We start from the raw sequence: 13,986 nt of genomic DNA on the forward strand, positions 1-13,986 counted from the left end.
CAATCCGAATGGAAATTTGAAAATCTTCATTTTATTATTATTATTTTTTTTTAGATAGGGTCTCATGCAGTCTAGACAGGCCTTAAACTCCTGATGTAGCTGAGGATGACTTTGGATTCCTGGTTTTCCTGCCTTCACCTCTCAAGCGCCGGGACTGGGCCACCACGCCGAGCTTTCATTCATTCATTTATTTTTACTGAAAATGTTTATATAGATTTATGAAAGGTGGCTATTTTTGTAGTGTCATAGCTGTAGGACTGAGGAGGTAACATACCTCCTTTTACTTACACATTGTTTTTTTAACTTTCTGCCTGAAGATAAAAGTGTTTTGTTTTGTTTTTTTTTAAATCTCATAGCTAATAATACAAGTCAGAAAACTTTCCCCAAAAGGCTAGAGAGTAAAATATGTTAAACTTTATAGGCCATTTCCTGTGTTCTTTCTTTTATGATCTTTCAGAATGTAACACACACACACACACTCACACACACTCACATGCATTCTCACACAGCCAAGCTTGGTCTGTAAGTGGTAGTTTTCCAAGCACGGCTGTAAAGTATGTTCTTGGTCACTGTCAGAGACACAGTCTTCAGACTTATGCTCACCCAGACATTAGGCTCAAAGAGGGCAGCTAATCAAAGGCACCTGTTTCTTATGACTTACATCTACAGTGCTAGTCTCCCACACTTGATGACTTGGTCTGTGTGTGCTTGATAAGTATTCACTGAACTGTGTACTACATGAAGGGGAGCATAAAACCTGAGTTGTCTCACTGAGGTGAGCTTTCACATCACATGGTCTCTGTGGCGCACAGGGCTCTAACTGAGCCTGAAGTACCCTGTCACTCTAGGTCTTGCTTTTTGTTTTAAAAAGAAAGCGATTTTAAAGCCAATAATCCAATTATTTGAAGCAGAGCTCTTACCTCAGGGGTCCACACATCCTTAAGAGGGGTATCAATGGATCTCAGAAACTTCATTGACAAATTCGCATGAGGGAACAATAGCTCTTGTTCGGTTTCAAATATATGTATATATATTTTTAACACCCAAAGCTAAGAAACAACCACATGAATTAAGGAATTTCAAATATCCACCATAACAAGGAATGTATATTCATTTGTAGGAATGTATGACTGACATTTGAATGGCTAAATGAAAACCTTTTGGACACCCCTCAGATCCTTTACATGTATGAAACTCTCTTGATTGTAAGGAGTGTGGCTACAGCCTACCTGCCCCCCACCCCCAGCTGACTCTTCTGAACACACCATACCCCCAGCACTAAAGTCACCGCAGCCTTTCCTGATCATTGCCACTACAATATGACATCAGAAACTGCACCGAGTCTTAGATCAGGTATAGTGCTCTAGGGCTCCTCTCTGTGGGTTATTACAAAATCAGACACAATTGCTTTCTTGCTTGGGTCTTCCCTGTACTCAAATGGGAAGGTCGTAAGTTCGGTGGTCATGGTGGATTAATGTGTCTGTGCCCATGTAGGCACACTCCTTCCTTCTCTGAGACCTTTCCACACATACCCCATTGATGTGAGGAGCAAAACACTCACACTAGGACTTCAGGCAACTCTCTCCAGCCAAAAAAAAAACAAAAAAAAACCAAAAAAAAAAAAAAAACAAAAAACCCCAACATTTTTCCTAACCCTTTCCCAAAGAGGGCCAGACAGCCTGGAGACCCTTGTTTTTGTATCCCTAATCACCAGCTCAGACAGTGCCCTCTGGGCTGTTTGGATGGCCTATCCCTAGCCCTCCCAGGATCACTATCTCTTTTGTTGCATTGTGAGGAAATTATGACTAGGAATTTGATCTGGAGCCAGTGTTTGCTTCCGGGTGTGATCTCAGCATCCGAGTGTGAGTTCAGGATGCTGAGAGATGGGCCTATTTCACAGTGGGAATAGCTGCCGATGACCTGCCCACCCGTATGCCATTTGGTCTTCCAGGTCACAGACAGGAGCAGCACAAACAAGGCCCCCAGAGGTTTTGGTTTATTCAGCCCCACCCAGAATTAAATCGAAGGCTGTGATTCATCAAGGGACCAAACCATACACTGTGGACCATGCACCTTTCCCATCTCCCAGAGATGCTGCTCCCTCTGGGGTGTGGTGGATTTCTGGAATCACCACGGGAGGTAGATTCCCTGGGTGCTCGGGTCTGTCGCTGCCAGTCAGGGCTCAACTCTGGCTACCTCTTCCTCTTCCTCGGGGTCAGGAGGCGCAGGAAGCAGGGAGATGTAGACCTCATTGACTTCCGTGTCCAAATGCCGGCCACCCCTCGGCGCCTCCAAGTTTAGGATACCATCATGGGAGAGAGCAGCTCGGACCCGCCAGGGGTCCACATCTGCAGGCAGGACATAGGTGCGACAGAACTCTCGGGACACGAAGCCGTGGCGGTCCAGACGCTGGGGGTGTCGGGCAGACACCTCTAGCAGGTTGTCCACAGTCCTCACGGTCACCTCATCTGGGGTAAAGTGGCTCACATCCAGAAATGCCTGGAACTTGCCTTCACTGAGCCTGAGCTCTGAGGCCCCTGCCCTGCCGCCCTCCCCAGCCCTGGCGGCCCGAGGCCGAACATAGTAGCCATGGTAGAGGGTGGGGGTCAGGATCTCTTCTGGCAGGAGGCCTGGGGGCAGAGAGAGAAAGAGAAGGCAAGAGGCAGGATGAGGGAGAATGCAGTGGGCACGGGGCTGAAAGGCGATATCTGGAGATATGGGCCAGAAGAGCAGGTGGGAAGCTGAAGGAGAAGCTGGGAAAGGAAAGGAGATGGCCCGGAGAAAAAGCGAGCTGGAATTGGGAGGGCCGAAGCGAAATGTGAAGATACTCTGAAGCGTGCCCGGGTACCCAGTGCCCGGCTGGTCTAAAGTTTGTCCTGAAGTCTGTAGCCAGACCCGAGAGAGTCTTGCTTGAGGCGGGGAGTCTGGGGTGGGAGATGGCTCACCTCAGGAGTTCACTTAAGCCCCAGGTAGAGTGGAGGCCAGTGAAGCTGGGCAGTGAGCCCAGAATTTCAGGAGGTGGGGGTGGGAAGTATCTGAGCCATACCTTCTCCGAAGCGCTGCTCGCCCAGGCGGCTGGGGTTGGCAAATTCGTACTCCGCAGTGGCTGGGTGGGCATGTGGCACTGTGCGGCCCGACATGACTGCTGTTTCGGACTAGTATCCCTGATCCCAAGTGCAGCCCCAACAAGATCAAGGCGACCCCTCCAGCTTCAGGGAGAGCCAGGACTCAGTCAGAGTGGGGGCGGGGTCTACACCACCCAAAATAGTGCAGAGCCTCTGGGGGTGGGGGAGGGCTGGGAGCCTAAGTCTACAGTGCAGCTATGAGGGTGTGATCAGCACAGCCTGGACCCCCTAAGTCCCCTCCTCTGCACAGCTGTCGCAGGGGCCTGGAAGGACAGCTGAGGGTCTTGGTCCGGGAGTAAGCTGGGAAGAGAAATTTTTGCGCCGGAGGAGGGCAAAGAGAGGCCTAATTGGGCCTTCAGCAATTGTCCAGTCCACCATTTGTCCTTACCAGTCTTAGGTACTGTGCACATTACTTAAAAAAAAAAAAGGCAATGTTTTATGAGCCACATCGCATCAAAAATGCAAGAAATACTTTCTATCTTTTTAATGTCAGGGTCTTCTGAACCTAGACCAACTCAGGGTTCCAATCAGACACCTAGTTCTAACATGTTGGTGGTCACTGCTCTCCTCTGGGACTCACAAAGAGTTAATGTCCCTGGGGCTCAGCCTAGGAAGATTCCAGTCCCTGCCCAGGCTCAAGATAGTTGCTGGCTCAATTCCTCTGGCACGCAAGACTGGAGAGGAGGAGGGGGCCCACCACCAGCTGCTTGGGATTCCAGACTCTGTCCCAGCTCCAGAGAACAAGGATGGGGTGGGTGCCACTGGGTGTGGACAGAGAGCTAGTGAAACAAGACCATGACAAGTCACCGGTCAGCTCAGCCCTGCCTGTGTTTCTCTTTTCTTAGCTCAGTGAGTACTGGGTATGTGTCACCCTGCCAAATCCCTGATCACAAGTCTCCATGAACTGGCGGTGAGCTGGGATAATAAAACCCCTGACATCACCATTCCAGAAGCTTCACAAGACTGCATATATAAGGGGCTGGCTGTCGCTGCAGCTGAAGGAGTTGACCAACCAACCGACTCTACATTCATCTAGCCAGCATGGACATTGCTATCCACCACCCCTGGATCCGGCGACCCTTCTTTCCTTTCCACTCCCCAAGCCGCCTCTTCGACCAGTTCTTCGGAGAGCACCTGTTGGAGTCTGACCTCTTTTCAACTGCTACTTCCCTGAGCCCCTTCTACCTTCGGCCACCCTCCTTCCTTCGGGCACCTAGCTGGATTGACACTGGGCTCTCAGAGGTAAGTCTCCCCCGTGCCAAGACAGGGGTGAGTGTCCTTCCTGGTCCCTCCATTACTTTTCCCTTTCACCCAGTCTAAGCCATTTTAGGTGTTTGTGTGTGTACACAAAGGTACAGAGAATTGGGGTTACTGTTTTCTTCTTCCTTTGGGCACCTGTTTCTGTGTGATGCTCCTGTTTCCTGGTTCATTTTTCGGTGCATGGTGAAGGTTATCTTCTAGCTCCTAATGATGAAGCAGGTTGCCTCTTTCTGGTTTGCTACTCACCTCTTCAATAGCCATGGTTCTGACAGGTTTTATCTCAAACTGTAGAGATCAGGTAGACACCCACTCATCCTGGACTTTTCATGCCCCCTTTTGGGGCTGGAGATAGCAATCAACATTCTCTCCCTTCCCTCGCCTATGATATTCTGCGTTCCTCAGGCTGAGATAGTGACTGAGTGAATGTCTGACCACTCTTGGGAAGCCCCGACTTATCCTAACAGGGTGGGAGATAAGATTAATAGAGCCGTCACAGATAACACTCTGGTTTAAAAATATTCTAGTGTGAGGAAACAGGATCTGAGTGAGCAAGGGCTTTGGAAGGACAGACCATTCCAGATCGAGTGGGTTGGAAACTTGGCAGGGAGCTGAACAGGAAAAAGGGGGCCTTTGTCTTATAGACAAATGACAAAGCCAGCATTGGGTAGAGAGACAGCAGATGCCATGCCCAGACCCAATCCTTGTGACTAGTCCCCTACTGACCTGTCTTCTTCCCTGTGCCTCTAAGTAAAGTTTGGGACTGATGGATGACTAAGAGATATCCTTCAAGTATCACTACAGTAGCTCACATGCACCAGCATCAGTATCCAAACAGGGGTCCCCCCTTCCAGCAGCCAAGGATGAATTACCTGGATAGGAAGTAAATCTGCTGAACGATGGATGAGCCTTCTCCAGCTTAACAAACATCCTACCATCTTTTCTCCTCCTCCCGCCCCCTTGTTCTTCTAGATGCGTTTGGAGAAGGACAGGTTCTCCGTGAACCTGGACGTGAAGCACTTCTCTCCGGAGGAGCTCAAAGTCAAGGTTCTGGGAGACGTGATCGAGGTACACGGCAAGCATGAGGAACGCCAGGTGTGTGCGCCTTTCCGTCTTCTGGGAACTCATTTAGTGCACACCGGGCGCCAGATACTGCACCAGCCTCTGAGGCCAGCAGAATTCCAGGCCCCAAACAGAAGCAACTAGATCAGGAGTTATAGATCAGTGGCTGGGAAGCTAAGTTAGGGCTAGATCTGCTGTTAGTGTGGTGGTTTTGCTGAGAGAACCTTGCTGTTCCTTTTGATCGCCTTGTCTTGTCCAGTGACATCATAATATCAGAAGAATTTTCAAAATCTCCAACCCTCAGCACACCCTAAGCCTATTAAATCTGAAGTTTTAGGGATATAGGTCAGGCCTCAACATTTAAAAACAAACAAACAACCCTCCTCAGGTACTTTCAGTACCCAAAACTGGCAACCATTGATCTAGGTGCAGTGTGTTATACATTAATGGTTGTGCATAATGACAGTAACCATAGGGTTGAAGGTCATAAGTGTGGCTTTTGGATGTTCAGGATTCCATGCCTCTTCTGCTCAGTTTAATGCTAGGATACTTGGTTTGTCTGCCTTTCAGAGCCTCAGGCTTATGGATGTGAGGAAGTCAGTTAATTGAGGTTTGTTTGGGTGGATGTTTGGGATTCAGAAGATTTCAGGATTAGCATCAATTCCTCTTGCGTTTTTAGCAATTTTTTTTTCTTCCTAAAAAAGTGTTATGGTTGCTTCTTAAAAACTTATGACTTGGGGGCTAGAGAGATGACTCAGCAGTTAAGAGCACTGACTGCTCTTCCAGAGGTCCTGAGTTCAATTCCCAGCAACCACATGGTGGCTCACAACCATCTATAATGCGATCTGATGCCCTCTTCTGGCATGCAGATGTATGTGCACATAGAGCAGTCATAAACATAAAATAAATAAACCTTGAAAAGATAATGACTCAGCTGGGCAGTAGTGGTGCATGCCTTTAGTCCCAGTTTTCTTCTGATTGGTAGGTATGGCCATCTGGACAGTTTATTCTAGCCTTAAACATGGACAAGCAGCTCTGGACTTACCTATCTGCATATTTACAGTGTTGGAGATGAACTTGGGGCCTTTCACTACTAGACTGATCCCCAGCTCCAGATACTTATTATCTTAGGGCCTTTCATCCTTACTCAAGAGTTTGGAGCAAGTGGTGGTATTTTCTGTTCTTATTTCTCTCCTTCGTCCTTCATTCTCTTGGATTAGGATGAACATGGCTTCATCTCCAGGGAGTTCCACAGGAAGTACCGGATCCCAGCCGACGTGGATCCTCTCACCATTACTTCATCCCTGTCATCTGATGGAGTCCTCACTGTGAATGGACCAAGGAAACAGGCCTCTGGCCCCGAGCGCACCATTCCCATCACCCGTGAAGAGAAGCCTGCTGTCACTGCAGCCCCTAAGAAGTAGATTCCTTTTCCTCACTGCATTTTTTAAAACACGGAAGTTTCCCATCAGTGAAAGAAAATCTGTGACTAGTGCTGAAGCTTATTAATGCTAAGGGCTGGCCCAGATCATTAAGCTAATAAAAATACCGTTCAGCAACAGACCTGCCTCGTGTTTGCAAACTCGGTGTGTTTTAAATTAATCTGCAAACATAACAGATCTACTAATTCCCACACTATGATTCAGGGGACTCCAAGGATATTTTTGGGCAGAATGATTGGCTGCAGTACTTCCTATGGTACAGACCTGGGAAAGCCATCACTCCTCTGATATATCCATCTTTATAACAGGCTGTACTAGTTAGGACAGACTTGTCAGGAGTAGACTAAGAAGAGAGAAATGGTGACACCCCAGCAGGGGTCAAGATGAATCAGCTCTGGCTCACCCCACATAAAAAGGCTTTAGTGCATCTCTGAAATTAATTACCTCACCAGGGGGACATGGTGACTTTAGTGTGATTTGAAAAGTGTCCTCAGCTAATTCACAGGACAGTAAACAGAACACGGATGGTGGCAGTCAAACAAGCCTCTTGGGTACAGCACAAAGTAATGAACAGATACCTTTTAAACCCAGACTGCAGACAGAGTATCTGTTCCCTACCAAACATAAAAACAACAACAATAAAAAATCCAGCAAAACAGAGGCACTGGGCTGGAGAGATGGCTCAGCAGTTAAGAGCACTGACTGCTCTTCCAGAGGTCCTGAGTTCAATTCCCAGCAACCACATGGTGGCTCACAACCATCTGTAATGGGATCTGATGCCCTCTTCTGAAGACAGCTACAGTGCACTCATATAAATTAAAAAAAAAAAAAAAAAAAAAATCAGACCAAACAAACAAAACACCAAAAATCAAAAGAACATCTTCCTCCTAAAATTACTAACCCCTGTGGGGGAGGGAGGAACCCCACAAAATAGAAAACCAAGAAAACCTCTCTCCATTTTACTTTAGTGGGTCTAGACATAGTTTCTGTCAGATTCACTGAGCCCTGCTACATGCTACCTGGCAAATGTGTAGTAACAGCTCTCACCTCTACTGTAGCTACTTGCTTGGTTTCTAGGTTCACTTGAGGATGTGTCTTTTAAAGATTTTTTTAATTAGTAATTATTATTTTATGTGACAGTGTGTATGTGTGTGTGCATGCATGTATGTATGTATGTATGTGTGTGTTTGTGTGTGTATGTGTGTGTTCATGTGTGTGTGTGTGTGTGTGTGTGTGTGTGTGTGTGTGTGTGTCCCACAACTGGGGTGTAGAGGCCACAGGAAAGCTTTTGGCAGTCTGTTCTCTTCTATCATGGGTTCCAGGGATCCAACTCAGGCTGTCAGGCTTCTGTGGCAAGTGCTTTAACTTGCTGCACCGTCTTGCCAGCCCCACAAGGAATAATCTTAAGTTGAGGTAATTACTTTCACAAGGCGTACAGTTTGGGAACTGATCCTGATTTTGAAAAAAAAAATTTAAACAGTTGCTTCAGGTCTTTACAATATAGGAGAGAGGAGCTAGGGTAATATGAGCTTTCTGCTTTTTTTGTTTTGTTTTGTTTTTTTTCCATTTTTAAATTAGATTCTTTCTGTATTTACATGTTATTCCCTTCCCCCTCCACTTGTCTAACAAAGGTGCACTTGCTTCTAATCACCCTCTCTACACCATTGCCTTGGCATTTCCCAACATTAGGAAAACATGCCCTCCCTGGACCAAAGGCCTCTTCTCACATTGATGCCAGACAATGCTATCTTCAGCTACATATGCAATTGAAGCCATAGGTCTCTCAATGTGTGCTTAATGGTTGGTGTTTAACTATATGGGAGTTTTGGAGGGTTTGGTTGGTTGATAAATTTGTTCTTCCCATGAGGTTGCAAACCTTTTCAGCTCCTTAAGTCTTTTCTTTAGCACCTTCATTGGGGTCCCTGTGTTCAGTCCGACAGTTAGCTGCAAACATGCTCAGCTGTATCTGTGTGGCCCTGTGGAGGCATCTCTATCTGGTTCCTGCCAGTAAGTACTTCTTAGCATCAGCAATAGTGCTTGGGTTTGGTGTCTGCATATGGGGTGAATTCCTGGGTGAGGCAGCCTCTGAATGATCTTTTCTTCAATCCCTGTTCCTCTATTTCACCTGGTATTTCCTCCCTTGAGTGTTTTGTTCTCTCTTTTATTGTTTTGTTTTTTTGAGACAGGATTTCTCTGTATAACAGCCCTGGCTTTGTAGACCAGGCTGGTCTCGAACTCACAGAAATCCACTTTTCTCTGCCTCCTGAGTGCTGGAATTAAAGGCCTGTGTTGCCAGGCCCAGCCACATTTCAAGTTTCATAGGTTAAATTATTCTTTATAAAATCAAAACAACTCTCCAATAATCCCAGGGCTGGGAATACAGCTGCATATCTGTGTCAGCATCAGACCCCATTACAGATGGTTGTGAGCCACCATGTGGTTGCTGGGAATTGACTCAGGACCTCTGGAAGAGCAGTCAGTGCTCTAACCCCTGAGCCATCCCTCTAGCCCTTCCAACCCCCTTTTAAAATGTATGTGCTGGAGACCTAGTGAAGCACTTTATTGAATAAGTGACAGAATTTTAAAGACAGAATTACTAAGATTCTATTTACTCATTCAAGTTGTACAGTGTACTCTCAATAATGCATTCACAGACATGCACATCTGTCCCAACAGTCAATTTTAGATTTTATTACTCAATACTTTATATCCTTCAGCTCTAGTTAACTATGTGTCTATACTTTATGTACTGACTTGCCTATTTTGGGTACTTTCTTTTTATTTGTTTGTTTGTTTATTTTATGTATGTGAGTATACTGTAGCTGTCTTCAGACACACCAGAAGAGGACATCTGATCCCATTACAGATGGTTGTGAGCCACCATGTGGTTGCTGGGAATTGAACTCAGGGCCTCTGGAAGAGCAATGTTCTTAAATGCTGAGCCATCTCTCCAGCCCCCTTTTGGATACTTTCTAGTAATGTAATGTTTAATATATGGCCTTTGATGACTAGCTTTAAAGTTTTTTTTTTTTTTTTCAGATTTCAAATATGCTTGCTGTGGTTTGGTTTTTGAGGCAGGGAGGGTTTCTCAGTGTAGTCCTGGCTGTCTTCAAAGTTGCTCTGTAGACCAGGCTAGGCTTAAAGTCTGTAATAACCTGCCTGTGCCTCTGCCTCCTGAGTGCTGAGATTAAAGGCATGCACCACCACACACAGCTGAGATTTTAAATATGTTTTTATATTTTGTGTATGAGCGTTTACCTGAGTATAAGTCTTCCATGAACCACGTGTTTGCAGTGCCTTTGGAGGCTAGGAAAGGGCACTAGAGCCTTTGGGACTGAATTTGCAGACAGTTGTGAGCTGCCGAGTGGGTGCTGGGAACTGAACCTGGGTTGTCTGGAAGAACAGTCAGTGTTCTTATCATCCAAGACATCTTTCCAGCCCCTAGCTTTTTTCTTTTTAAACCTGACATAATGTTTTCAAGGTTCAGCCTAGTGTTCTCCACACCAGACTCCTTCCCTTTTATTGACAAATAGTATAGAGAGTAGCTATCCCAGGTTTATTTATCCTTATCAGATGCCATTCCTACCCTTTGATTAATAGGGAGACTGCTGCTATAAACGTATAGTTATAATTATTTTTACAATTGTTTTCAATTCTTTGTAGCAAAGACGAAACAGTGGAATTTCTGATCATAGGATTAGTCTGCATTAATTTTTAAAAAAAGTTTAGTTTTATCATGATGTGTGTGTGTTCGTGTGTGTGCTTTTATACATTTAGCTTCCTGAGAATCAGCAGGTTTCTACGGTGCTGCGTCATATTTTACATTCTTACTAGCAGTGTGTGCAAGTTCTAATTCCCCCATTTCTGCATCAGGACTTGCCTCTTCTTTTTCTTGTGCCCATCTAATGAGGAATCTGGCAGTTTGCATTTGTGTTAGTTTTGGTTTGGGCGCTGGGGTGGAACTAAAGGTATGTAGAGAACCTTTAACCATTCACAATAGCTTATTAAAGTTAACAAAAGGTAAATGGTAGGAGCATAAATTCAGCAAGAGAGCATGAAGTGCCCAGGTATTTTGATGATTGGAGAACTGAGTATATGAAAGAGAATAGGGGACAGGAGGTAATGGAGAAATCCTTTGGACTTATTTAGAAGGCAATAGAAGCCAACAATGTACATGCACCCCCCCCCCATACATGCACACATGGAGTAAATAAATAAAATTAAAATTAAAAGAATCTGGAAGTCTTATTTATCAGTTAAAGGCAGGGCAGTCGATATTGTTACCTGGGATCAGCACTAAGAGTGGAAAAAAACAGAATGGTTGGGATGGAAAACTGCAAGGACCCATGTAGAAATGTCTGCTCATAAAAGAACTGGAGAAGTAGTCAGACAAATGAGAGGAAAAAGCTTGCCACAGTGTTGTGGTGAGCAAGGGAACGACAGCCAAGAATAAAGAGATGTATGCTAGTGAAGCTGAGGCGCCTGCTCACACAAAGGGGGCCTGACAGACAGACATACCTGTGATGAGACTGGAGGAAGACGTGAGGCCTAACAGGCTCAGATTTGCCATCGGCAGTGTGTATGGCTCCTAGCATGGTGAGAAAAGAGGTTGGAAGATGTGGAGAAAGAAGCCTCCCCAACCCCTGTGGTGACCTGCAGCAAGAAGTCAAATGCAGTGCATGCATACAAGTCACTGAAGTATCCACTGGGTTTGACAAAATGTCCACTTTCATGGATCCTTTCAGGCCAGGGTAGGTCAGGAAAGTAAACGAGAAACAGATTCTTGACAAGAAAGGATTGTCCTTATTTCATAAATGTCAGGTACAGTAAAGACCTAGAATAAATATTATGTTTGCCCCAGAGAATTTAAATACATCCCTTTGATATCCAGAGCCAGACAAAGGGCCTCTGATCACTCTAGAAGATTATAGTTTAACAAGTCTGCAAGACAAAAATTTATGTATAAAATTTTGTTCCGTGCTTAAAACCTATTTTTAATGATGGTTCTTAAACACTTTAACCTCTCTTCTAGCCCACCGCTCACTAGAGGTAGTGAGAAAGAAAGAATAGGGGGAGTGGACCTGTTTAGAAATGGTTCTTTGGAGCAGCTCTTATCTGTGTTGTCTGGAATCTGTAGTTCAGTTAACAGGTCAGCAGGATCTGGTTCTCTATTCCTACCTTTTAAACTACCCCATTAGTGACCTGATATAACAATTGTTTTATCAGACCTTGTTGTGTAGTGTAGGGGTTTGCTCGGGCTACTTGGTGATAGCCTAATGATATATATATATATATATATATATATATATATATATTGTTATTTATAAGTCCTGATTGTCTAAACAGAAATATTATTAGAATAAGACTGAATCAGAACCGAAATATCACAAAAAAGCCCCAGACTATAGCAAGAGTACTGCTTCAATCCGAGCCATTCCAATATCTCATGCAGTGTTCTCCAAAACCTGTTTGTTTTACACACACACACACACACACACACACAGAAAGAGAGAGAGAGAGAGAGAGAGAGAGAGAGAGAGAGAGAGAGAGAAAGAAACAGACACAGACACAGAGACACAGAGATAAAGAAAGTTATCACAAAAAATTAGAATACTTTCATAACACATTCTACTAGGCCAGTATTACTTTATTATTGTCAAAAAACAGTAGAAGAAATGCAATCTACAAACCAACCAACACACACACACACACGTTGGAAATGAAAGTGCCTTAAACAATATTATAGGAATTACAGCCTTTTAAATAGTGATGAGAACAACTAGGTATCCATAAAGAAAAAAAACATGAAACAGTAAAACAAACAAAATCCAAAAACAAAACAAAACAAAAAAACCAACCAAACAAAAAACCCTAAATGAAAACAAACCAAAACAAAAAACCATGAAATGTAGGCATTACTCAACATCATAAATACCACAAATTCCATAAACTAATGAGGGTTGGGGAGGTGATAGCATTCCTTTTGTATCCTGTTTAAGGGAAGTTACAGGCATGGATGTTTCTGGCAACTGTTCTTATATGTTAGACAGGAAAGGGGAAAGGATGCCTGTTGTGTTTTATAAAAAAAGAAAGAGGGAGCCAGTATATGTTTGGTAGAGGCAAGGTATGGTGTGGTGCAGGGTGTGTGTGTGTGTGTGTGTATATGTGTGTGTAAGGGGAGAGGTGCCTCTGCGGGCCCATGCTGAGGCATCCCTTCTCCATAAGGTATCAGTGGGAATATAGTATGGAATACAGTTTATTTAGGACATGAAAGAGAGAGACAGAGACAGACAGACAGACAGACATGTGGAGAGAGGTGGAAGTACAATGGGGAGAGAAGGGACAGAGAAAGGAAGAAAGTGGGGAGGGCGGCAAACAGCCCCTTCAATAGTAAGCCAGGCATACCTGGGCTGTTGCCAGGTAACTGTGGGGCAGAGCCTAGAAGGAATGCTAACAATGCTTACTTGAATCACATTAAGACCATCCTACATTCACTAACCTGAGCTCCTCACAATTCTCTTTCCATCTTCTGCTTTGCAGCGTCTACCTCAAAATAGTAGCTCACTCCAGCATCCTTTTGAACCTAGGAACTTATTTATTTATTTTATTTTCTCTCTCCCTGTTGTCCTCTGGTGCTGGGGATCCATCTCAGGGTCCTAAGCATGCTAGAAAAAATGCTCTAGGAAGGAGCCAAAGGCCCAATCCTGGTTTCAGTAGAGAGCCTAGGCTGGGCCTTGCTCCAGCACTGTCAGCCTCTCAAATGCTGGAGAGCCAGGTATATGCCACCAGGCCTGTTTCTAAGAGTGAAGCTCAGACCTGGAGATGTGCTTCATGGTAACTGCCTACCATTTGTGATTGTTTTAAAAACTGTTTAATATTAGAGATTGTAGTTACAATCTTTCCCTCTTCCCTTTTCTCCCTCCAAACCCTCCCAAATAACCTTGTTAGTTTTCAGATTCATGGCTTTCCCTCTATTGTGTACACACACACACACACACACACACACACACACACACACACACACACACACACACACACACGGCAGTTACATACTATATACTGTCTTGATGGGATAAAACACCATAATGACTAAGAGCAAC

General features: G+C 44.8%; 2 protein-coding genes across 3 annotated transcripts; one reads left to right on the forward strand and one right to left on the reverse strand.

Moving 5' to 3' along the window:
- Positions 1 to 1,978: 1,978 nt before the first annotated feature.
- Positions 1,979 to 3,276, reverse strand: HSPB2 (heat shock protein family B (small) member 2). 2 transcript variants are annotated; one of them, XM_080929842.1, is made up of 2 exons: positions 3,047 to 3,276; positions 1,979 to 2,348 (listed from the first exon to the last, which is right to left on the reverse strand). In XM_080929842.1, exons 1-2 carry the CDS (start codon positions 3,138 to 3,140, stop codon positions 2,176 to 2,178), a joined length of 267 nt encoding a protein of 88 aa, XP_080785968.1. In that variant the 5' UTR covers positions 3,141 to 3,276; the 3' UTR covers positions 1,979 to 2,175. The 2 variants fall into 2 exon arrangements, with proteins under 2 accessions (XP_080785968.1, XP_080785967.1); XM_080929841.1 differs by having other exon boundaries at positions 1,979 to 2,630; positions 3,047 to 3,253.
- A 715-nt stretch (positions 3,277 to 3,991) lies between these two features.
- On the forward strand, positions 3,992 to 7,005 carry CRYAB (crystallin alpha B). Its single transcript, XM_080929688.1, has 3 exons — positions 3,992 to 4,367; positions 5,355 to 5,477; positions 6,665 to 7,005. The coding sequence occupies exons 1-3, from the start codon at positions 4,167 to 4,169 to the stop codon at positions 6,866 to 6,868; spliced, it is 528 nt and encodes a 175-aa protein (XP_080785814.1). The 5' UTR covers positions 3,992 to 4,166; the 3' UTR covers positions 6,869 to 7,005.
- Positions 7,006 to 13,986: the final 6,981 nt, after the last annotated feature.

The sequence above is a fragment of the Micromys minutus genome (genome assembly GCF_963924665.1).
Source record: "Micromys minutus genome assembly, chromosome: 16".
In the NCBI taxonomy this organism is placed as follows: domain Eukaryota; kingdom Metazoa; phylum Chordata; class Mammalia; order Rodentia; family Muridae; genus Micromys; species Micromys minutus.

Excerpts from the sequence above, each read along its gene's own strand:
- HSPB2 (XM_080929841.1), bottom strand. The coding sequence starts at position 3,140 with ATGTCGGGCCGCACAGTGCCACATGCCCACCCAGCCACTGCGGAGTAC. Across the intron at positions 2,631-3,046 it reads CGAGCAGCGCTTCGGAGAAG|GCCTCCTGCCAGAAGAGATC; the intron begins GTATGGCTCAGA and ends CTCTGCCCCCAG.
- CRYAB (XM_080929688.1), top strand. The coding sequence starts at position 4,167 with ATGGACATTGCTATCCACCACCCCTGGATCCGGCGACCCTTCTTTCCT. Across the intron at positions 4,368-5,354 it reads TTGACACTGGGCTCTCAGAG|ATGCGTTTGGAGAAGGACAG; the intron begins GTAAGTCTCCCC and ends TTGTTCTTCTAG. Across the intron at positions 5,478-6,664 it reads GCAAGCATGAGGAACGCCAG|GATGAACATGGCTTCATCTC; the intron begins GTGTGTGCGCCT and ends CTCTTGGATTAG.